The sequence below is a fragment of the Anopheles ziemanni genome, chromosome X, assembly GCF_943734765.1.
Source record: "Anopheles ziemanni chromosome X, idAnoZiCoDA_A2_x.2, whole genome shotgun sequence".
NCBI lineage: Eukaryota > Metazoa > Arthropoda > Insecta > Diptera > Culicidae > Anopheles > Anopheles ziemanni.
In genome coordinates, this window is record NC_080707.1 from 9,861,556 (window position 1) to 9,883,849 (window position 22,294).

The window sequence follows — 22,294 nt, forward strand, 5'->3', positions numbered from 1 at the left end:
AAGCGGACGAAATGATTCGTTTTGAGTTCCAGCGAGATTTATCACAATGCGTTATTCATTTACCCGCCACTATAAACCGCCACTCGTGTACACCATCTCTACCTTGAAGGTTTTGTACGAAATGTGGTACAATCATGGCAAGCAGCCCTGCAGTCTACAACAGCCGGAAGGCGATGTTTTTCAAATGTTGTATAAATTGAGTGATGGGTTTACACGATGGTTACCATCGCGATTTTTCAAAAAGGAGGCGCTATGTTTACTGTAACAGCGAGCATAATAACAACATGCAGCTCATCGATTTTGTGCACTATTGCTCGTGTTTTATTTGCCAATCGGTTCGTTCTAGTAAACACTGGGAGCTAATAAGCACCGGTGGTTCACCATTCCTTCGGTTGGTGAAAACGTACGAGTTTAGAAACCTTCCTTCAAGGAAATCGCCGGTGGTAAACAGTAATTTTATTGATTTGACTATTGGCAACGATCCGTCCAGTGCTGACCATGGCTGCGGTGAACTTTGTTCCGTTGAATATCATGTCGTATTCAATGAAAGCTACGGGGTGCCTATGCTCCTGTTCAACATCTACAGAGAATGTAAGAGGCTTATCCTGTGCCACAAGGTGTTTTAGCTAAATATCATTTTCTTTGCAGATCTAGGCAGGATGAACATGGAAGACACATGGGATGCATTGGAACTATCGAAAGAAGCGAGTTCGTCGAAGCAATATGAAACGTTGACGATGGTCGAACATCCTTTGCTGTTTCGCCCGTTTCTGTGTCTTCATCCGTGTAAAACGAATGACATACTGAGCAGCCTGAAATCGGGCAACCCAATAATAACGTTTTTATCAACGTACGGGCGGTTTGTGAATCTAAACGTTTCAGATCTGCCAACATATGACTGTGAGTTTGGAGAAAGCTGACTTTGTGGTTTCGGAGTAAGGTAGCAGAGCGTATTTTGTATGTTTGCTTAGCTTTGCAATTTCTCTATGTTTTTCATTCACTAATTTTTGTTTGTCGTGCTTTACTCTAGGTAGACTTGTTAGTTATGACGAAACGTTAGCTTTTGTAATTGAGCCAGGATTGATGTATACCAAAGATAGATACTAGAAATACCCATTCGTTGGCTGTGAAACACTGTAGACTAAATAAAATGCCATGGTTCATTCACCAAAACCGTACTCGCGTTTTAGTAAGAATGGATTTTGAAAATTTCTTATTAAATATTCTCGATCAGCTGGCGCTATTGTGCAAGAAACGCCTGATTTTGACAGCATCTCGATTGTTTGCGTTGTTTGTTGTCGGTGAGAAATGTCAAAACAGCGGATGAAATCATCTGCCAAGTGCGGCTACGGTGTCGATCGCTCGGTGACGAACAGAGCGTACCGAGTGAAACGTCGTTGATTTCCAGCGCTATATGGCAGCTCATTATCGGCTGGAGTTTGTAGATTGTGCTGGAGTTCATAAAAAGTCGTTCGGAAACTGAACGCGATCAGTCGATCTAGCGCCTTACGACCCTGAGGTTGCACGCTGAACGTTGCTTCACATTATCACCGGTGTAGTTTGGTGCGTCTGAGTTAGTTAAAGTTGTTACCATCCGGCTAGCAAATAACAAAGGCAAATATGCAATCGGAAAACGAAACCTACCTCGGGCTGGATTTAAGCACTCAGAAGGTAAATCTACGTTCAAATATACAAACCTTCATACGACCTTTCTCTTCTCCGTTATGGATCAGCCCACGATGATAATATGCCCTTCCGGTACTGGTTAACGCAACGTGCATAACGTTGTTTTACAACAGCCGTTATCTGGGGGGTTGTTAAAGTCACCTGCTCAAATTAAACTTTCCTATCAGTGGCTATTGCTCGCCAGAGCTGAGTGTTTCAAAATAATTGATTTAATACCACCGTAACGTAGGGCCTTGTCCTACCGACTATAAAGTTAAAGTTTGTTTTTGTTTTGTTCTTCAATAATCACTTTTCCGGGTTCCGTTGAAACTCTACTGATAGTAGGACATGTAACGGTTCTTATGATCGACCGTTCTTCTTTGGAGTATACAATCCATATTCGGATCTGTCTCTATTTGTAAATGAACAACTATTTACTAATATTGTAATGTGCAATGAGTTGAGATATAAATGAATGGAAATTGAAAGCATGTTCTTATATGATTATTTATTTACAGCTGAAAGCAGTCTTGCTAAACACAAGATTAGATAATGTTGCTCATGCGGAGGTTAAATTTGATTCTGATCTACCAGAATTTCGAACGACTGGCGGTGTAAATGTTGGATCTTCTAAAAATGAGTAAGTTATTCGGAATCTTTAAAGTGTGAACGATATTGATTCTATTTGTTTCTTGTTGCTCAATGTTTCTTTAAGATTTTTTGTACAACCAGTCATGTGGATCAAGGCGCTGGATATGGTTTTGGACCGCATCGTTGTACAGGGCGCGGATCTGAGCACGGTTGTGGCACTAAGTGGATCCGCTCAGCAGCATGGGTCGCTGTACTGGTCCCGATCGGGCATTGAAACACTGCGCAACTTAGATGCGGATAAATTTCTGCATACACAGCTGGATGACTCGGCCTTTACGATGCATCGTACACCGATCTGGATGGACTGCACGACGGCGAAGCAGTGCGAAGAGATGGAAACGGCTGTAGGAGGTCGCGAGAAGATGGTGGAAATCACCGGCTCTCGTTGCTATGAGCGTTTTACGGGCCCGCAGATTCGCAAAATCTTCCAACAACGCCCCGATTGCTATCGTAACACCGAGCGTATCTCGCTCGTGAGCAGCTTCCTGGCATCGATATTCCTTGGCGATGTGGCACCGATCGACTGCTCCGACGGGTCCGGCATGAACTTATTGGATGTGCGAACACGCAACTGGTCGGACGAGTGCCTGGCGGCGTGTGCCCCGGACCTGAGCGCGAAACTGGGTCAACCAGTGCCGGCGGACACCATTGTCGGCACGGTAGGGTCATTCTTCGTGCAGCGATATAATTTCAACCCCGCCTGCAGGATCGTGGCGTTTACCGGTGACAATCTTTCCGCTCTCGCCGGAATGAACGTTGGTCAGGATTGGCTAGCGCTTTCGCTCGGTACCAGCGATACGGTCATGATGAAGCTGGACACGCCGTCCAATCTGCAGGAAGGACACGTACTAGTGCATCCAACGGATGATGGTTTCATGGGCTTGTTGTGGTGAGTGTTTCGCGATTTGCGATAGGATTATTGGTTGATTTTGATTCGATTTTACTCCACCTCAGTTGCATGTCATTGTGTTTTGTGCATGCTATTTCATCTTCCACTACCAACAGGATGTGTTGTTTAACCTTACCCTTTTCCATTACAGCTTCCGGAATGGCTCGCTGGTGCGGGACATATTCAAGCGGTCGGAAGCGAACGATAACTGGGAAAATTTCAGCGAATTGCTTGACTCGACACCGCGCGGTAACTTTGGCAACCTGGCGCTTCACTTCATCTCGAAGGAGATTCTTCCACCGGTTAAAGGATCGCTTCGCTGGAATAAGAACTCTAGCCTGGCTAGCGTGGAGCTAGCGAAGGGCGTCCTCAAGTATAGTTCCTCGCAGACCGAAATTCGTGCCCTCGTAGAAGGCCAAATGCTAACGCGGAAGGCGTACGCGTCCGAGATGGGTTTCAGCTTTGGTGAGAATACGAAAATTCTCGCCACCGGTGGCGCCTCGGCCAATCGATCGATCCTGCAGGTGGTCTCGGATGTGTTCAACGCGCCGGTCTACATCCAGAAAACGACCGAGGCGGCTTTGTGCGGTGCGGCGTACCGGGCCAAGTATGTGCTGAGCGTGGCTAGGTCGAAGGAGCAGTGCGACCGGACACCCGGTCCGGGATCGTACTACGATTTTATAGCCGAGCTGCTGCCACACTCTGTGACGCGCGTGTGCGATCCCAGCAAGGACAGCGAGGAAATCTACGGGGCCATGGTTGAGCGATACCGTGCGATGGTAAGCTTTATGCTGGAGAATCAAGAGTAGCTTCCGGCTGTCCGCGACGTACAGCAAATCGGTACGGCAGTAGGGAGTTGGAGAGGAAACACATTTGACATTTAATCTTCAGGAGAAGACTGTTAACGCTTTGCTTAAGCTAGTGATGATTTTGTTATGACGTCGGTCCAGTACGTACACATTCCATTTGTGGTGATAATAATAAACAGACAGATAGAGCTTTTCTAGTTATACAGCTATACATGCATCAATTGCAACACATATGTATATTCGTTGTTTCTTTACGTAACGGTTACCTTGTTCGTTTCTTCCTTGGTTCTTGTTCAATGACCATTTATTTTGTTATTTGTTATTTTTATTAACATACATTGTCCACCTTAAAGGTTTAATAATCTTGCGCGACTTATTAACTAACCTTAACTAACACAAAACCAAGGAGAACTGCTGGAGAAAAGGGACAGAGGAAGAGAATGGTGATGGGGTAAAGGGAAAATCTAGGACGAAGAGGAGCGCAGATGGGATCGGAGAGTGTTGTTGATTGCTTAACTCAGAGCGTATATAGAATAGTAACGACGGATTCGAACACGTTGCTACAAGCGCAAAGAAGAGAGATGCCGCGATAATTAGAGACTGAGGATCTGTCCCCTTTTTTGGTGGATGGGGCAAATCCAAGAAGTTTTCCAGATCTGGGGGAAAACACCAATAGTAAGCGAACGCTCGAAAAGGGAGCTTAGTATAGGCGCCAGACACGAATTGCAAAGTTTAAGGACACAGGCCGGGATACCGTCCGGGCCCGGTGCATAAGATATCTTGAGCCTACGGATTGCACGCTCAACCCGATCGACTCCCACCGGAAACGATGTGACGTGTATAGCACCGCTGGGGGTGCCCAATAAGCCCGGTGCCAACTCAGACCGGCCCGTAAACCGTAAAGTGTGGTCAGACCAGGGAGGGGATGGACGGGGTTTAAGGAAAGGAGTGCACGAGGAGATTGCCTGAGTTAATACGGCGTTGAAACCCGGCACCCCTTCGTCGATGGTCGTACAAGGAAAAACAAAAGATCAATCGACGCGGGAGAGGATGCCGTTTAACTTGCGGAAGTTGGTTTTCGCAAAGTTACGGAGCCTGGGAGTGTTGATCCTAGCTCGACTAGAAAAGCTAGGTTGAGAGGCGCAGCTAGATCTATCGGCGTGTGGTGTGGGTCCACGGGCAAAAGAGGTTCGACGGCTGAAAAAACACGGCAGGAGGCGACGGCAGCTGAGTTCGCAAGTACAATGTCCGAACTGGCGATCGTTCATGTTGCGAATTCCACTCAGCTGGTGAAGATCATGCAGGTGCAGTAAATCGGTGAGCATGGAGGCGGCAGGTGAGGCGACGCAAGGAGTGAAGTGCAGGACAGGTGGTCGCTAAGTGTCCTGCGATCATTACTGAGGTAGGGCGGGATGTAGATGGTGCCGATGATGATGTGTTGACCGCCCACGTACACATCGATCCAGACAGCTTCCAGTGAGAGATAATTAGAACGCAGCTTGTGCGAGGGAAGGCGATGAGAGCACGCAATGAGCACTCCTCCAGCTCGTGTGCGTGTAGAGTTTGCATTATTCCGATCGCATCGGTACACCGTGTATTGGTCCAGATCGAAGAATAGGCTGGAGGGCAGCGAGAGGTCAAGCCAGGTGTCGGTGAGAAGCACAATATCGATTATCGAATATTGATACCGCCAGTCGAACATCGGAGCTTTTCGTGCGCAGACCTCGGACATTTTGGTAGATCCAGGAGCCACTTCGTGAGGTGCGGGGGGCGGGGGTACTCGGTCGGGTGAAAATTTGGTGTCGCTGGCCAGTAGACTGCTGTTGTGATGGGATGGTGACAAGATGGTGCTTGGTGAATCTATCCTTCTGGCTGGTACTGGAATTGTTTGACCATGCCCCGAAGTGCCCATCTCCAAGCCAGAACGATCCTCAGAGGCGGTAAGTACACCATGGGTGGTGCTTCTTCGATTTATAAACTCCTTGAAGACCACAAGCCTTCAGTTTGTGCTCCAGCGACAAGCCGACCTTGAATGAGATAAAGGTCAGGGTGCTGAGCTCCTTGTTTAGCGGCACCCAGTTTCACAACCGTGGCATCGTCAATACCCATTTGCTTGGTGACAAATGCTTGCATCTCCGAAACAGTGGCCGCTCGGCGGCAGTGCGAAATATAGAGAGGCAGAATTTCGGCGTTTCCGGCGGTAATATTATCGCGGCATGAGATGCCATGGTGTTCGGAGGTGCAGTGCCAGTGAGAAAAGTGGATGCTGGTTCCACAGCAGGAGGGGACGGGGGAGATCGATCCATCAGTCGCCGCTTCGGCGGGTTCAAGCGTGGAGTAGTGATAGTGGTTGAAGCGGTGGATGCATGTGTTTAGTGAAATCGTGGTGCGGTTGGATGCGTTTTTCGATGATGTTCGAGTGACCTACGGCGGTTATAACAGTGACTACGCCGGGTTACTAATTGTGGAACAACGCGAGTAAAAGAAGGGCCTGACGGAGCGAAAGAAGGTACGTGTTAACTGTTCGATAGATGACAACAGAAGTGATAACTTATTGCGATCAACATAATGGAGCTTTATTTTGTTGCATATATGGGTGTTCGGCAGGTTACCAGGCTACCAGGTGATCAAATAATTTCATCAATTATGTATATATATAAACGTATAACGATAAGCATAGCCTCGTGACAAGCTAGGCGTCCTTCCTTCTTTTGCTTCGGTGGCGGTGCTGTGCAGTTTCTTAGGCTATTGGCGGTGCATGTCGTTCTCGGTGCCCTGTTGGTACGTTTGTTAGTATTTAATGGTATTGTTGACCGGGAAGGAGCGTCGCAGCCCCATGCACTTCTCCCGATCGATGAACAGCGCATCGACCTTCTGCTTCAGGTTGCTCTCGAGCTGCGATTTCGTCCGCAGCAGCTGCTGGTGCTGCGCTTCCGCCTCCTGCAGCTTGCGATGCAGAGTGGCAACCGAGTCCTGAATGGTGCACACCTCCTCGACGAGACGCAGATGTGCGTTATCGCTAGGTTGTGTTGGGAATAGAAAATGGACAAGAAGATTGATTTGAATGCATGGCCATCGCTCGGGTCATGGGCATTGAGATGCCGCGCATCTTACCGGCACATTTCAATTCCCGGACGATGTGCTCTCGCCTCCAGACGCGTCTGCGCTACCTTCATCGGATTTGATTTGTCGTTAATCGCCTTGCGCAACAGCTCGATGTGCTTCTCAACGTCAAATATCTCTTGTTGGGTCTGTGGCGAGTGATCAAATGGTTATTGCATGTTAAAGTGGACTTTCTTTCTATCCCGTAGTGTTCCCCTCTTTCCCTACCTTGTGCAGATGTAGCTGCATTTTGCTCTTCGCCTCCAGCATCTCCGACGCCCGGTTGTTGAACGCGTTGTTCGTGTTGCTCCAGCAATCCCAGACGGAGGTGGCGACGGCATTGATGAGTGATTCCGCGTCGCTGCGCAGCTGGCAGGATTTCGAGCGTTCCGAGTGGGAACTGGAAAGGGGAGATCAGGATGGATCAGAACTCTGTTCCGTGAACATGGGTTGGTCGGACCCGGGTGCAGCTTACTTGTTGATTCGCGTGCTGCTTGAACCGGACCAGGTGCCTGGGGTGCTGACGGTCGGATCGTACTTTTCTATGCCGCCATAGTAGTTGATACCCCGGCTGTAGTTGTTGAGCTGTCGAGTGGAAAGGATACCTCGCAGTTAGTGCAGCTTATTTGCAAGGTTTCCGTGTTCTTAATTCTACCTTTGCTTCTATCGTTACCTCCCCTATCTGGTTTTTTTATACATATCTACCACCATGTGTACTATGCTTATGAACCTTTCTTTTTTAATCCAACTCAGACGGACTCCTGATCATTTATTCCGACCCTCGAAGGACCTGTTCTAACATTCTAGCTGTGTGGTCACTTCTTATTTTTTTTAAATCCCGAACTGGAATACCTACTCTTGGTATAGCTTCATATGGCTTGCGACCAGCTCATTTTTCAACTGCATTGATTGTCTTACCAACCATCTTATGCGAACCTAAGTGCCTGGTAGTGTGTTTTAACACACAGTAAACTGAGTTTAGTCCAACACTTCTGTGGACATAACGCACTATCTCGATTGAATTATCGTTTACAGCCTCATCATATCTCTCCTGGACGGTTTCTTCTTTCCGACCTCTGTCTATCCTCTGTTCACATTTCCCGGTTGACCTCTTAAACTGTTCGTGGACGACTATTCGACCTCTGACAGCTTTTCTTGCAATCGAATTGCTGTTTGATTTCTTAGTTCAATGCAGACGACTGCTTACCCCAGCCTTACGACTTCCAAATTCATCGGTTGAGCCCCCATATAAGGTTTTCAGGTTCCTCATGACTCTCTGAACCTATCTATATCTTAACATCCTCAGTCTCTCATACACATCTGTATGATTATCACGCCTAGATTTCTTTTCACATGCAATTCGCATGTTTGGCGGGGTTAAAAACGGTTGGTTTGTAGTAGCACCTACCTGGTGGCAGATGGAGTCGATACCGAGGGCGGACTCCTTGTGACTGATGTCGTCCTCGAGCGAGTGTTGGGCCGCCCGGCAGTCCGCCAGCTGCTTGGTGATCTTGGCCAGCAGCTGGGACAGCTTCTCCTGGCTCGCGCGCAAGTTGTCCACCTCCACCAGCAGACTCTTCTCGACGTGGTCGTGCACCAGCTCGATGCCCTTGCGCGACTCCCGGTGGTACAGGCACTCCTGGGCGATGTGCAGCGGCGGCTCGAGGTCCTGCAGGGCCTTCTGCACGTTGCGCTTCGTGTCGGTGAGCTGGGCGGACTCGGCGATCAGCTTCTCCAGCTCGGTCGTCAGCTCGTTGCGCCAGAACGTGATGTCGGTGATGCGCTCACCGAGCCGGCGGGCCGCGTCCCGCTGCCCCTGGGACGTCTTCTCGTCCGTCTCGCGCATCAGCCGCACCGCCTCCGAGCGCACCTTCTCCGAGTAGTTGCGGTTCTTGTCCGCGTCGGCGTACGTGCACACGTTCGAGGTGGTCCACTCGTTGGGCGTGAAGCGCGTGTAGAGGGCGGAGCGGGCCGCATGCTGCGGGTTCCGCTCGAAGCCGGTCACCAGGTTCGGAAAGGTGACGGGATCGGCACACATGGCCGACGGTGAGTAGGACGAGGCGACCAGCTGATTGGTGATGGGCTGCTCGTGCAGCGGCGTCACTTCCACCGCCTCGTACCCCATCGTTGGCCGCCACGGGTGCGAGCGGGGCGTCTGGTAGAACGTGCCGGTCTTGGCCGGTGGGCCCGAAATCTGCTCCATATTGTGCGTGGCATGTGTGGTCGTGCTCCAGGGCTGAGGTAGAAAGGAGGTAGAACAGAAAAATAAACATCAACACTCGAACTGTCAACCCGAGAGTATTGTATTGTCCTTTTATTTGTATCCTACAGCTCACAGGTACGCCACACCACACACCTGCTCGCAGTTTGGCATTTGCTCAAAGTGTAGAGATAAGGTAAAGCCGCGTTCACATCTCTTAAAATTAATTATAATTGGAAATTACGACGTGTTCCACACCGCGTCGGGTGCAGAAGGCGGGCGAACGGTAAAGAACCGAAGCCAGTGCCACAACCGTATCGATCGTTTTCGTCCTGTCGGAACCCCAGGGGATGGTTTGAAGCTATCTGCGGTTTCAGTTGCTTGAACAAATGGACGACTCCGGCTCTTTCCGATGACTACGTCATGGCACCGTGCCGGAAAAGAGGGACGCACAAGGGAGACCGACCTGGGAAATGGTTTAGCGGTAGCCAGACTGTGGCTTTGGTCCCTCTTTTCTTTTTTTTTTTTGTGTAACTATTCCACTGCTCGCTCATGACCCTCGCAACGCTTCATCACTCCGTTCGACTTCTTGCCCGTCGGAGTTCCGTCGTCGGGGCTCGGCCAGTCAGCCAGTGATACACAACATTAGGTGAATTTTACCATCGGCTTCGGGACGGCTCGGAAGACTGATGGTTAGGTGCTGCTGCTGTGTCAGACACTCGCCGCCAACCGTAGAGGGATACCTTGGGCAGGTTCGGGATAGATTGCGCATCATTTATGGCGCTTCTTCCCCTCACTACTTCGCCGCCATGCAATAGCATCCGGAAAAGGGCCACATCATGGTCATGGCGTGTGGCAGCGGGTTGCGGAAATGGACGGGTTGTTGTCGGGACGATGCGGTTTGCTTCAGCCACCGGACCGGAGCCAGCCAGTCCGCAAGGGAATTGTGCGAGTCACGACAAACAACGGGGCGGTGGGAATGGGGGCGGAGGGGCAAGCTAAACTGCAAAAGCGATGTGAATGAAATATGCAGGCAGGGCAGCCATTTCGAGAGCATGCTGTTGAGCGCTTTCATGTTCAAGGGATGTGATTCCTTCCACTGCCGTGTCGCCACCGGCCCAAACACGGAATGCTAATGGTTCCCCATCGGTATTCTCCAAGACTGCTTCCGGGATGTTCAGGATTAATCACCCGGGGTTCGGGCAAAGGCTGGAAGCAAAAAAAAAAAAAAAATGGCAATCTCAGCTACCCCGACCGGTGCGCGAGCAGTAGCTTAAATAAATTTTAAATATAGCGGCGAAAGTTGTGAAAATAAATAACAACTAACCAGCCCCCTCCGCCACCCTCCTGCCGGGTGAGAAATGGTTCAAGTTTTGCGGAACTAGTTCCGCCGGTACTGAGTTATGATCCTTGGTGGTAGTGGTCGGTGGCTAGATTGCTTTCATGTCACGCAGTATCCCCTCGCCCTCCTCGCCTATGGTTTTGCTGCCTTTGCTGTTTTGCTACGGCACAGGTGCACCTTTCGCTATATGCATGCCCGTTGTTGCGCTTGCCAAGGATTTTCGATTCTGACCCTATATTAACTGCACTCACACACACTCACCCATACTGGCACTTGTAGAACAAATTAACGATAATTATAATTGTTGATTATCGTGCTCATATATTTTACGTGCCGTGGGATGGGCCAATTAAACAGAGTGTTGAAATTTCAGGTCTGATAATCGATAAGGTGCAGCGGAACTCCGGACACACCGAGCCAGAAGCTTTGCGAGTGTGACCACCTTTCATTCTATATAATGTCCCCGCTCGAATAGGTCACAGTAAACACACACTTCGGCGGGAGACCAAGTCTCACTAGGATTGTCAGGCCAATGCAAAATCGATAAACCCTTCTGTTCACCGGCTTTCAATAAGAATTCGAAAACAAAAACGTTACATCGACATCGAAGTCGGTATTTTGTTTTGCTGTTATTTAAATAATGAGGCAATTTTATATAGAACGAGCGAAGTTGAACAATTTCTGCTGATATCTGGAATAGTATTTGTCTTACTGCCTCATAGCCTGCCATTTTGAATATAACGAATAGATCTTCCTTTAAGGACACTAAGCCACGGTTTGGGACTCTGATCCTTTGATGATTCATGAAGTTCTCAGGGACTGAGGACTGATATTAGGAAAAGCCTAACATTGATGTAGACTCACCACATTAAATTGAGAAGTACATAACATCGGCTATTTCTAATGCCACCAGAGAGTGTTCGTTATCTTGAAAGAAAGGAGTTTAAAATCTTTTTCTAAGACATACTTTGACACAAATTCTATTCAAACAATGATCTCAACATCTATAGTCATGTCAAATAACATGTTTGCTTATGAAATTATTCATGAATTATTGCGAAGAAGATAAAAGCAAATTTGAAGAAACAAAAAAAACTCTAAATACTAGGAAGACTGTTAAGCAACACTGTTCGTTGATTTTGAAGACGTCGTCAAACAAAATTAGTCAACGATGGAACTTGAGGGTCGAGGAAGAATTGATCCGCCTCTGATTGTGAGACTGTTGCAGGAGTAATAGACTACAACGGGAAACACAAATGCTCTTCTAGTTCTGCTCTGGGTTGCGCTTAAGTTGTAGTGTAAGAATTTGGAAGACAATACGATCGGTCGCCATTTTTGATTTGCAGCGTTTTGATTTACGTTGAATTTGTGCCTAGAGGAGTTGCTAACCAGTTCTAGCCTAATTTAATGTCTTCCACAACGAGCCTTCGGCTTTCTAATGGGTCGATGCACAACAGCTAGTTGAATTTCAAAGCCCTCAAAAACTTCAAAATGGCCCCCAGATGCTCTCCTACTGTAACCTGTTTTATCGCCGTAGCCCAAAAATCTTTCATTATACAAAGACGATGATAAGAATACGTAGAATTTGTACGTCTCTTAGGTTCTCTGCGACGACTGGATGGTAAAAGTGTATTCGAACCTACCGAGCACGCTGTACGTGGACTGGCGAGCAACGGAACACAACATCACAAACACAAATCTAATTAATCAATTCAATGACAATGTTTGCAGAAAAAAAATGAAAGAAATAAACAAAGGAACGAACAACCGATAGAGAACTAAAACTATTGCTTCCACCCCGGGCAGACCGTTTTGGCAATAATTCCGATGGGTAGAAACTATGACCTCATTTTGCATATAATTGGAGCAAAATCCTTGGCTGTCAAACCGTCAGCAGACGTCGCCATGGCAGCGGGAAACCGCCGTTGTTTACACGGAAAAGCTTCTCCTTCCACCTCGCTTCGGCAGTCACGAAGAAAAACGTGCTCTAGGCCAAGAATACTTTTGCCTCGCAAACTTCTGGCCTCGTTTCATGGCGAAGCACTTGAACAGATATACACACGCATACACACACAAGCACATGATCACATGTTTGAATGTTTCAAGAAGGTGATAGTTCCTGTTAGTCCCGCTCCTTGCCGGAACTGCGTCATTGAGGATTGATACACGACGGCACTGTCCGGTCGGGAAAGATGATTGCTAACAGAAGTGTGTGTGGTCACCACAACGAATGCTTGATGGACATTTACTTGCACTTCGTAGGCCATGGCTGGCGCTGGTAGGTTGGTAGGTGATGGTGATGGTAGGGTTGAAGGTCCGCTCGTGCGTCACTTAGAACTCGTTCCGCAACTCAGAGTAGCACACCTATGCGCGCCACTTTCATAGTCTACACATCGTCTACACGGCAAGTACTGGCTAGCAATAGTAGGCGAATTGATACCAGGATGGGAGAACCTGGTATAGCTTGGCTTTCACGAGCTCCCGACGCTCCTTCCTGGCAGTGGTTGACACTCAGATGACCGCGAATTTGCGAGCCTCGTCCAGCTCCTTTGCTCCGAAACGTCCCAAAAATTCGGACACGTGGCAGGATGAGATGCGTTTCACGGGCGGAGTGTAGAGATCTGCCGGAACCTGACGGCGTACACCGATCCGGAGCGGCACGCTCCAGCACACTGCCTTCACCAACGATCGCTAAGCGAATGAGCCGCGGACTCAGTGACCCATTTGCGTCGCTGCAGCGCCCGCTGCTGGTTTCGAGACCTGGGCTCTCTATTTATTACCCGCTCGGCTGGTTGTCGGCTCGTGTCTCGGCATGCCGTGCCCTGTCTATAGGTGTTGCAAATTTGGGTACGGCTCTGCGCCTCCCTCACGGTTTCGGTTACAGGCTACGCTAAAACCTACATTGCCGGAAATAGGCAGGAGCTGGCCTGCCTGCCAAGGTGTTTGTCGAACGGAAAGCCAAACGGTTTCGAGCGGAATTCTCATGCCGAAGAACCACCGAACCTTCCTCACCCTCGCCCCTTTGCTCCACGAGGGTGGAGTCGTAGGCAGCCGAGCTAGGGCTGATTTATGGATATTCGGAGCGCCGCGAGCCGGTCGGAAGTCGACATCAAACGGGCAGCGCAGGAAGAGCGAGTGAGAAATGGTTATGTTGTATGCACACTTTATGATTGTATCGTATTGTTTCCAGTGCGTTGCTTCCTACCTTCCACCCCCCCATACCCATCGTAGTGAGCAGTATTTCCGGGGTTTTGCGGATGCCTCGCAATAATCCCCAAGCAAAGGACTCCCCCGTGTCGCCGGTCGGGGGATAGGGTGGGAAATGGGAATGGCGAAATCAACAATCCACAATCGATTGCCCTCCGTCAGGCCGCACCGCCAGTGTCGAGCTCGAGGCCCCGAGTAAAGTTTGTATAATCCATACTGTCAAGGAAATCAACGGGATTTGGCAAAAGTTTACATAGGCCCCGCGGCGCGGAACGCTCGATGGTGACTCCCCACGTGCGGGAATTCCGTAGGTCCTGCTACTATGAGTGCGGCACTTTGAAGGTTCCAGCTGGGATTGGTATGAGCTTAGACAGGTTTGGTGCAATGTGTCACGCCGTTTAGGTTTTTCCAGCTACAATTGGCGTTGCCCGGGGCAAGAGCGTTGTACAGCATTTCTCGGCGTTCGGTACCGAAGGTGCAGTATACTTTTGAGAAGGATATCGTTGGAGAGATCATTTAAAAAGTGACCGTTTCAAAACACTATATTAAAATCATAAAACAGAGCGTTGCAAAATGGTAACTACTGCTACAAAGCACTGTACTCTAGTGTTAGGAACAAATAAGTACCACCAAAGTCTGGGCTTTGAAACTGTACTGAAACTACAACTACAAATCTATGAAACAGTAATTGGAGTGTAAAAAATGGCTTCCATTTTCTTTGGACGATTAGTCGAAATGGCAGTATCCAGACATTAGTTGAACACAGATATAAAGAAGAAATTACATATGTCTCTTGACTAATCTATTCAATCCTGGCAATGTGGAGAAGAGAAAGAGTCCTCAAAATAATAGCGCAAGGATAGCTGATAAAAGCATGCAGCTTGTTAAAATCTTACTGCAATTTTAGCACTAAACATCGATAAATGCCACTCCTTTTAGAGAATTGAATTAGTCTGCACAATTATCACACCGATTTAAATCTTTCAATCCTTCAAACAGAGATGATTCCCAAAGAGGGAATGAGTTTGTAAAAGAGTCGCTAGTTGTCATAACGATTTGAATCCGAAGGGAGGAGTCAATACTGAAGTAGGAAATCGAATCCCAAGAGTGAGAAAAACAGTTACTAGTCGCTACAGAGATTTACATCCGCAACAAGGAATCGAATCCTAACACATCATTATTCCACTTTCTTTCTACTTTATTCGCTCTTTTAATTACTCTTATGGGATTCGAGTCCCTGTTGGAGATTCGAATCACTGTTTGAGATTCGAATCCCTGATTGAAATGGAGATTCGAATCTATAGCTCAAATATCTGGGGTGATGATTAACTATTACTTAGGATTCAAATCGCTGTTGCATCTAACAACTCTTATACTCATTCACTTTTTTGAGATTCGACTTTCTGTTCAGTCAAAAAGAAGCTCCAAAGAGGATTATGCTACTCTCTCACTCATTCTTACTCAGAACGCGCATCACTAGTACATTGGCAATCGTTTTGGGAACTAGTTTAACTATTCTCTATAACCCTATTCGCTTACCTTCTTCTTCAGGCGCAATAGACATTGTCATTACGATTTTTCGAGCTCACTTTCCATGGGATTCTCACTCAACTTTGTGAATGGAAAGTTTCTTAACCATTTTTCACAGTATTTGGCGTTTACTTTAATAACAGTGCCTCACTATGCAATCGGTAGGATTGTGATTGTTTCAATGGGTTGATCGCTTGAAGGGAAAGAGGGTTGCTTTTATCCTTCCTCGATTTGTAGTTCTTAAAATATTTGAAGCACGTGCATTGACGCCGGAAATACCTTCCGTTCCTGATTCCGCTTGCGGAAGGTGGTTCTTATCGGAAACAATTCCACCAGGGAGATAAACTCTCGACCGCAGCGACATCGAAACGCTCTTTTGTACCGCGCAGAGTTTGGAAGAGCACCAGGGTGTTTCCACTGGTGCAACTTTTCCTTGCTAGCTACAGCTTCCTAGCGTGTCGAGCTCGAGTGTTGGTTTTCGTAGCCTTGGACTGGGGAAATTCGCACTTCACAAGTCTTTAGGCCAACCGACATAGTGTGTTGTCTGAACGAGTGCGGTTGATCCGCAACCTCGAAAGCGAAGATGCTTCGCTGGACTTACCAACGGCACGCTGGACTTCCGGCTCGAGTGCGTGAAGGTGTTGGCATGCAGTGCCTGCGAGGGCAGCGCGCTGGACGCGGTCGCTGGTGCATCGTAGTCGCTGGCGCCTTCCCAGCAGAGCATCCCAGGTGGGTAATGTGGCGCTGGCGGCTGAAGACACTGCTGCACACTGCCACTTCGCTGTTTTTCCCGATTGATGTGGTGCGCTGGTCTGCGCTGCTGAGTGCTAGCCGCGAACCAACGCTCAAGAAACTGAACTGGAACCAAACACGTCCGTGTCCTGAGCTAGCTTCGGTTCAGGTTCGGTCGCTTTTGGTGCTAGAATCTGTTTGTTTTCTCTCTCTCTGTGTATGTGTGTGTCTTTAGTGTGCTGTTGTTTTTTTGATGTATCGTACTGCCGAAACCTCACCCCATCCCAAACCCTCCCACTCCCAAACCCATGTTTATTTCGTTTCCCCCACCCACCCTCCTCCTGCCGTGTGGCTTTCCCAAGCGCTGCGGTTATAGTCAGCCATGTTTTTCCCGCTTTTCCGCGCAGAAAGTGTTGCGAAAACAAAGCGCCACGGTTTCCGAAACCTAGGTAAAATAGGACAATCGATGCAGGCTTTGAATCGAAACGGAACCATGCTAGGGGTTTTGTAAGCGGAATCGAGGTCAACTGCGATTAAACCCGCCTTTTTCTGCCCTGCCTTGCCTTGTTCGCGGCCCTCCCCCTCCCTCTCCATACGGGTTGTGTCTACCTTATTTCTTTTGCACGAGGTTTTCATTCGTGCAGTAAGCACGGCTTTCACCAACGCACAATGGAGCGACTAGAACCAATTCTAGGGACAAAATTACCAATAAAATATTTGTCAATTTTTTTTTTGGTAATGTTAGTATATTCTGCAAAATAATAGTTTATATCCTATACATTTTCTATTGTGATAGTCCTGTGCAAAACTAACATACTTCAAACGCTCATCATTCATATGGTTGCCTACAGTATCATTTATATATAATCCATCTATATGCAACGAAGAGCTGCTATTAAAATATTCTATCATGTAAAGTCTTGGTTTTGAATTTGCTAAGATATGGTCAGGGTTTGTTGATTTGAGTGTTTAAAAAACAATTTCACTGCATAAAAGATGTAGGAATTCATCTTGAGATTATCTAAACTAATTAATCTGATGGTCCAAGACATCAAATAAGTTTGCTATGAATTGAATCTTTCCCATTGCATATCGCCAAGGAATCCTGAGTCGAAATTTTGAGATATATCTTTACACTGATTAGGTTGAAAGATCCCAGTTTAAGAAACAACAGAAATGGATTTGATAGAATATGCACATACTGCGGTTGGGCATCTACCAGAATCTTACATCTATACAAACGAAATCAAGAAAAACACATTTCCATAACTTAGAACGACAATAAACCTGATACTCTGATCTGTTCCTCGGGTAAGAGTTGGGGAATGTGGATTGGATTTGTGCATTTTGACACTAAAAGTTGAGTTGTGTTAGTAAATGTGTGCTTGTAGTTTTCAATAGAGAGTTGGATTGCCAAAAATAGTGCACAGAATGTGTCATGATGGAGTCGCATGGTAGTTTTTTTTCAACACGTTGACTGCCAGGTCACCCAAAAGTGGATGTCAGCAGGAACTAGTTCTAAAAAGTTGTTGACCCATAAATAAACGAAAATGCAACATAAAAACTATAGTAATATTGAAAACAAGTTCTTTGGGAACCAAAGTCTTTGTTAGGCCTTCCAAAACCGTCGGTTTAACACGTTGACTGCCAAGCGTTTTTAGCACATTTTTTTAGTACAATTTTTTTAAATAAAATTTATTTATAACATTTACTAAACCAACGATTTCTGAAGGCTAAACCAAAACTTAGCTTCCCAAAGAATTGATATAAAATATAACTATAATTTTTATGTTGCATTTTCATGTATTTATGGGACAAAAACTTTTTAGAACTGAGTTTTGCTGTCACCCACATTTGGGTGATATGGCAGTCAACGTGTTAACAAATGTTGTAAACAAAATTTATTAAAAAAGATTGTACTAAAAAAGTGTGCTAAAAGCGTTTGGCAGTCAACGTGTTAAATATTCACCCATTATTTGAAAAAGACTTGACTTTGATGTTTTAATACTTAAAACCTGGAAGTATATTAGCTCTCATATTCGGGTAATTTCCTAGCCTCGTCTCAAAGTTTGAGAAAACGTTTTTCATTTTGAGTGAAGCCAAAGATGACGTTGGTAATTTCATCCCGCTTTTGCCCCACTGTGCATCGCTGACATTTTTCGATACTTCGTTTTCTGTTTGTTTCGCTTGCCATTGTGCTGTGGTGTCGTGTTGGGGTTAAAAATCTCCGGGGCGATGGGCAATTCAGGCGCTCCAGGGAACCGGGAAGGTTGGTGATAAGCATTGTTTCCTTGCCGGAGGAACTAACTCCCTCCCTCCTTCTTCCCCCTTCCCGCCGCAATGGGTTTCGTAATTTGGTCCGTGTTTTCCACCGGGGATTTTCTTGTTATCGCGCAGCAACGGACGCAACGAGCCGCTATCTTCCGCATGGGGAGGATGATGATTGGAAAAAAAGAATGCTGGATCTCGTATATGCCACCCCCCCCCGTCACCTTCCCAGCTTCAATGATAATGAGCGTGTTGTGGAAGCTTACCGTCTAGGCACATTACACGACGGTTAGACGATGTAGTGCAACACGGGCTGTGGCAGATCGAACCAGAACCAGATGAACTCTCCGTTTGCTCATGGTTTTATCAGTCATGAGAACCCGGTGGAGCACGTAATGATAATTTGCCTTGCAGCTTACGTTGCAGTTGAGGCATGAAATGCGTGTCTGCTTGACCGAACCTCCTTCCAACCAAACTACTCAAAACAAGAAAACCGTGGGAACGAAAAATGCTGCATCTTGGCCGCACGATAACCAATGGCGGGTGGTTAAAATATAAATATAATATTTGAGGCGTACAAGGGGGAAGAAAAAAAATGAGAAAGAAACGAAATGAAGAACTCGTAGTGATTGCTAGGCTTCTGTTCAGTGAGCTGTGCAGCACACCGATTTCCCAGCAACACCCGTGGGTTAGGGCTTATGGTTCAACAACTAGTGCGCCTGCAAACCCTCCGAGGACCGGGAAGAACTTAACGAAAATTAAAAAAAGAAGGTATGAGCAAATAAAAATAAATATAAGTTAAATGAAACATAAAAATCTGCGCCCGAAGCGCCGCCGCTTGAAGAGATTTATTTTCCGGCGCATTTCGCATCCTCCTTCGCTTGCTCCCAAAGCGGGAGGGATGGGGGAAGGAGGGGGGGGGGGAAGGCGTCAAAACGGGAAAGGCTGATGAAAAATGCAGCACACAGGAAAAACACTACGAGTGAAGCCCTGGCAGCGCCATGGTGGAGCAGATTTTTTCCTCGATTTCCTCCCGTTTTACAAAAACCCATTTGTGACGCGGTGTGTTTGTGTGTGCGCGCGTGTGTGTGTGTGTATCGAGTGTGGTGTTGGATCGAGCGCACACGATGCGGAAGGGTTTTTGAGTTGCAGCAATTTTGCAAACCGGTTAGAACTGGTTGCATGCGTTTGGACGCAACAATTTTTGCAAAGGTGCGGACCGTAAGGGTAGCTGGGGTAATATGCACCCCCGGATGCGAAACGCATCGTTTCCAATATGTCAAGAAAATAGCGTTTTGGTTGCGAACAAAAAGTAGTCACCCTGCAAGTGTGAGCTAAAAGTTTGACATCAGTAGAAGCGTGAAATAAAAACGAAATAAGAACCTCTCCAGTTGGGATATGTTCTGATGTCATTTTGCTGACCACTCCGCTGAGTCATTAATATAGCAAAAATCGTTGTTTTATGCGTGACTTAAATAGTTCTGTTAACACGCTGACTGCCAAGTGTTTTTATCACACATTTTTAGTATAATCTTTTTTAATAAAATTTGCCTAACACATTTATTAAACCAACGATTTTTGAAGGCTGAGCAATAACTAAGCTTCCCAAAGAATTGATTCTAAATATTACTAAAATTTTTATGTTGCATTTTCATTTAATTATGGGTCAAAAACTTTAAAGAACTAATTGCTGCTGTCACCCACTTTTGGGTAACATGACAGCCAACGTGTTCATGAGAATCTGAGCTTCAAACTGCATGTAGAATTCTCGGTTAGTATACAGAATTACTCGTAGTTGAATTGAAAATATGTTTAACTAAGACCGGAGGCATAATACAGCCCGTAGGTCGAAGCAAACTACATCACTTCGTTAACAAACTGAATAAAAATGCATTCATCGTTGAGAATAAAAAGATGTTGATACATTAAAAGCATTGTTCCTTTGAATATAATTTACTTCGGTGATTTAAATCATAGGCAGTGTTTAAACTTTTCAACTGATTCTAATTTAGTTATTTGAGCAGCGGGGCATATTGCTCCTTTGTTATGGAGCATTTAGCACCAGCACAGGTGCGTTTTGCCTCAATCAGATGCAGATCTACCAAAAATTGATGTTTGTAAATTTTGTTTTCGTGAAAATTCGTGGATTAAAACATACAGAAATTCATCTACAGGTTACTAGTTCTAACCTCAACGAACGAAACGAATTGATAAAATCAAAATTACTAGTACTTAATTGAAAACTCATTATTCTCCTAAGGTGTGTGTATTGCCCCAGGAATCCCTACCCTCGTATTGCTCGTCGCTCGAAAGGCCGCAGATGGACGACGGCACACAGACCCTCACAAACACACACTAGACAATCCCCTCCGCATTCCCGTGCACCCGAACGATGACAGGATGGAGCGAGGATGAGCCAATTTGTCCCGGGCCATGGTGTTTGATGGTCGATGGGCGAACGCGATGGGCAGTCGCGTGTACAAATTGGTGTTTTTTTACATTGGTGGCCGAAAAATTGGTGTGCCCGAAAATGCGCACTTGGTCAGCGTAACGGTTCTCCATTACGCCAGCCGCCATTCTCCTTTCCATTCCAGCACCGCACACAGGGACAGGGAGTTTCGGTGTATCCAAATTAATGGTTAAACCGCTCGCTGCGTTATATTCGTGATGCCTGATGATGTCTCATTTCACTCGCAGAATATGTCTCTTTTCTACAACCACCAGGTTTCGTCCAGGTGCGTTGAGGGATTTTGCCACCCTGCTGCTATGAGGATGTCGGAACGTTATCAACACGTTGCACGTCGCAGAAAACCACTAAACCACATTCGATCGGGAAAGGGGGGGGGAGACATTCCATTTGTGGTGAACCAATTGTGCACCTCCTGTCGGATGCATGTTCAACTTCGACTCACACTGCGGGAGGGAAAACATCTTGAAGAAAGTAGTGGATAGTGAGGTAAGGTGTAGTATGTTTAGTAAACTTCACGGCTCTACAGTAACATTTGACGGAGAAAACGAGGCACAACAAATTGAATCTAAAATCATCATGAAACGTTTTTAAACTATAATTTAAGGTATTATACATGTTGAGAGAGATATTGCAATTGAACAGGTAGTTTTGGAAAACTAGTTTGCTCTCCATAATTTGATAAATACCTGCTAAATTTTCCGTAACAAATACAAAAACTGTTAGTAAATCATAGCGTGCCAAATATCTTATGAAAAATCATTGAAAGTGCGCTAAATGAGAGTCCAGTTGCTATAAGACTTAAAGTGAATTTTAGTGAAATAAAAACTCCTGATGATTTAAATGTGAATGTGATAAAAGGATAATTGTAAATGGAGCTATTAAAAGCTTAAATTGTGTTATCCATTCATAAGGACTGTAAAAACTTTATAAATATTTATTCAATAAAAGAATTTGACTAAAATTTGTTCAAATTGCCTAGATTTTTTTAAAACCTTTGTCAAAAATGAGTAAAAGCGGAGGTTCGACGTTTTTTGGGATAAGAAAAATGGTTGATAAGTGAGCACTAACGCGAAAATAAATAGAAAAACTTAAAAAAAATGTTTAAAATTAGACTGTGGCACCATGTAGCTTAATTTGACTTATGATTTGTAGTATTGACGAACATTGTTATAAAACAGTTGAGTTGTTGTTGCTTGTGTTGTGCTACAATAATGATGTGACTTTCATATGTATCCTTATAAATCATTTTTGGGTCCGTTTATTAACATTTATCTGGTCTGCTACTAATAGTTTTAATGGATATTGACGCGGATGGATGGAAACAAGAGCATTAATTCACTAATAGAGGCATTGTATTACATTGATTGACACCAATAGAAGCTTTGCATGACATATTGCGTTGCTGTACAGTATTTATACCCGAGCTGGC

General features: G+C 46.1%; 3 protein-coding genes across 3 annotated transcripts; 2 read left to right on the forward strand and 1 right to left on the reverse strand.

The window, feature by feature from the left end:
- The first annotated feature begins 279 nt into the window (after positions 1 to 279).
- LOC131291267 (ubiquitin-like-conjugating enzyme ATG10) lies at positions 280 to 944 on the forward strand. The gene is made up of 2 exons (XM_058320455.1): positions 280 to 591; positions 649 to 944. Exons 1-2 carry the CDS (start codon positions 285 to 287, stop codon positions 918 to 920), a joined length of 579 nt encoding a protein of 192 aa, XP_058176438.1. The 5' UTR covers positions 280 to 284; the 3' UTR covers positions 921 to 944.
- Positions 945 to 1,332: 388 nt separating this feature from the next.
- Positions 1,333 to 4,235, forward strand: LOC131290694 (xylulose kinase). Its single transcript, XM_058319857.1, has 4 exons — positions 1,333 to 1,671; positions 2,184 to 2,305; positions 2,381 to 3,205; positions 3,357 to 4,235. Exons 1-4 carry the CDS (start codon positions 1,621 to 1,623, stop codon positions 4,012 to 4,014), a joined length of 1,656 nt encoding a protein of 551 aa, XP_058175840.1. The 5' UTR covers positions 1,333 to 1,620; the 3' UTR covers positions 4,015 to 4,235.
- Positions 4,236 to 6,804: 2,569 nt separating this feature from the next.
- On the reverse strand, positions 6,805 to 16,119 carry LOC131290901 (tektin-3-like). Its single transcript, XM_058320087.1, has 6 exons — positions 15,997 to 16,119; positions 8,525 to 9,352; positions 7,592 to 7,701; positions 7,345 to 7,516; positions 7,129 to 7,265; positions 6,805 to 7,033 (listed from the first exon to the last, which is right to left on the reverse strand). Exons 1-6 carry the CDS (start codon positions 16,117 to 16,119, stop codon positions 6,805 to 6,807), a joined length of 1,599 nt encoding a protein of 532 aa, XP_058176070.1.
- Positions 16,120 to 22,294: the final 6,175 nt, after the last annotated feature.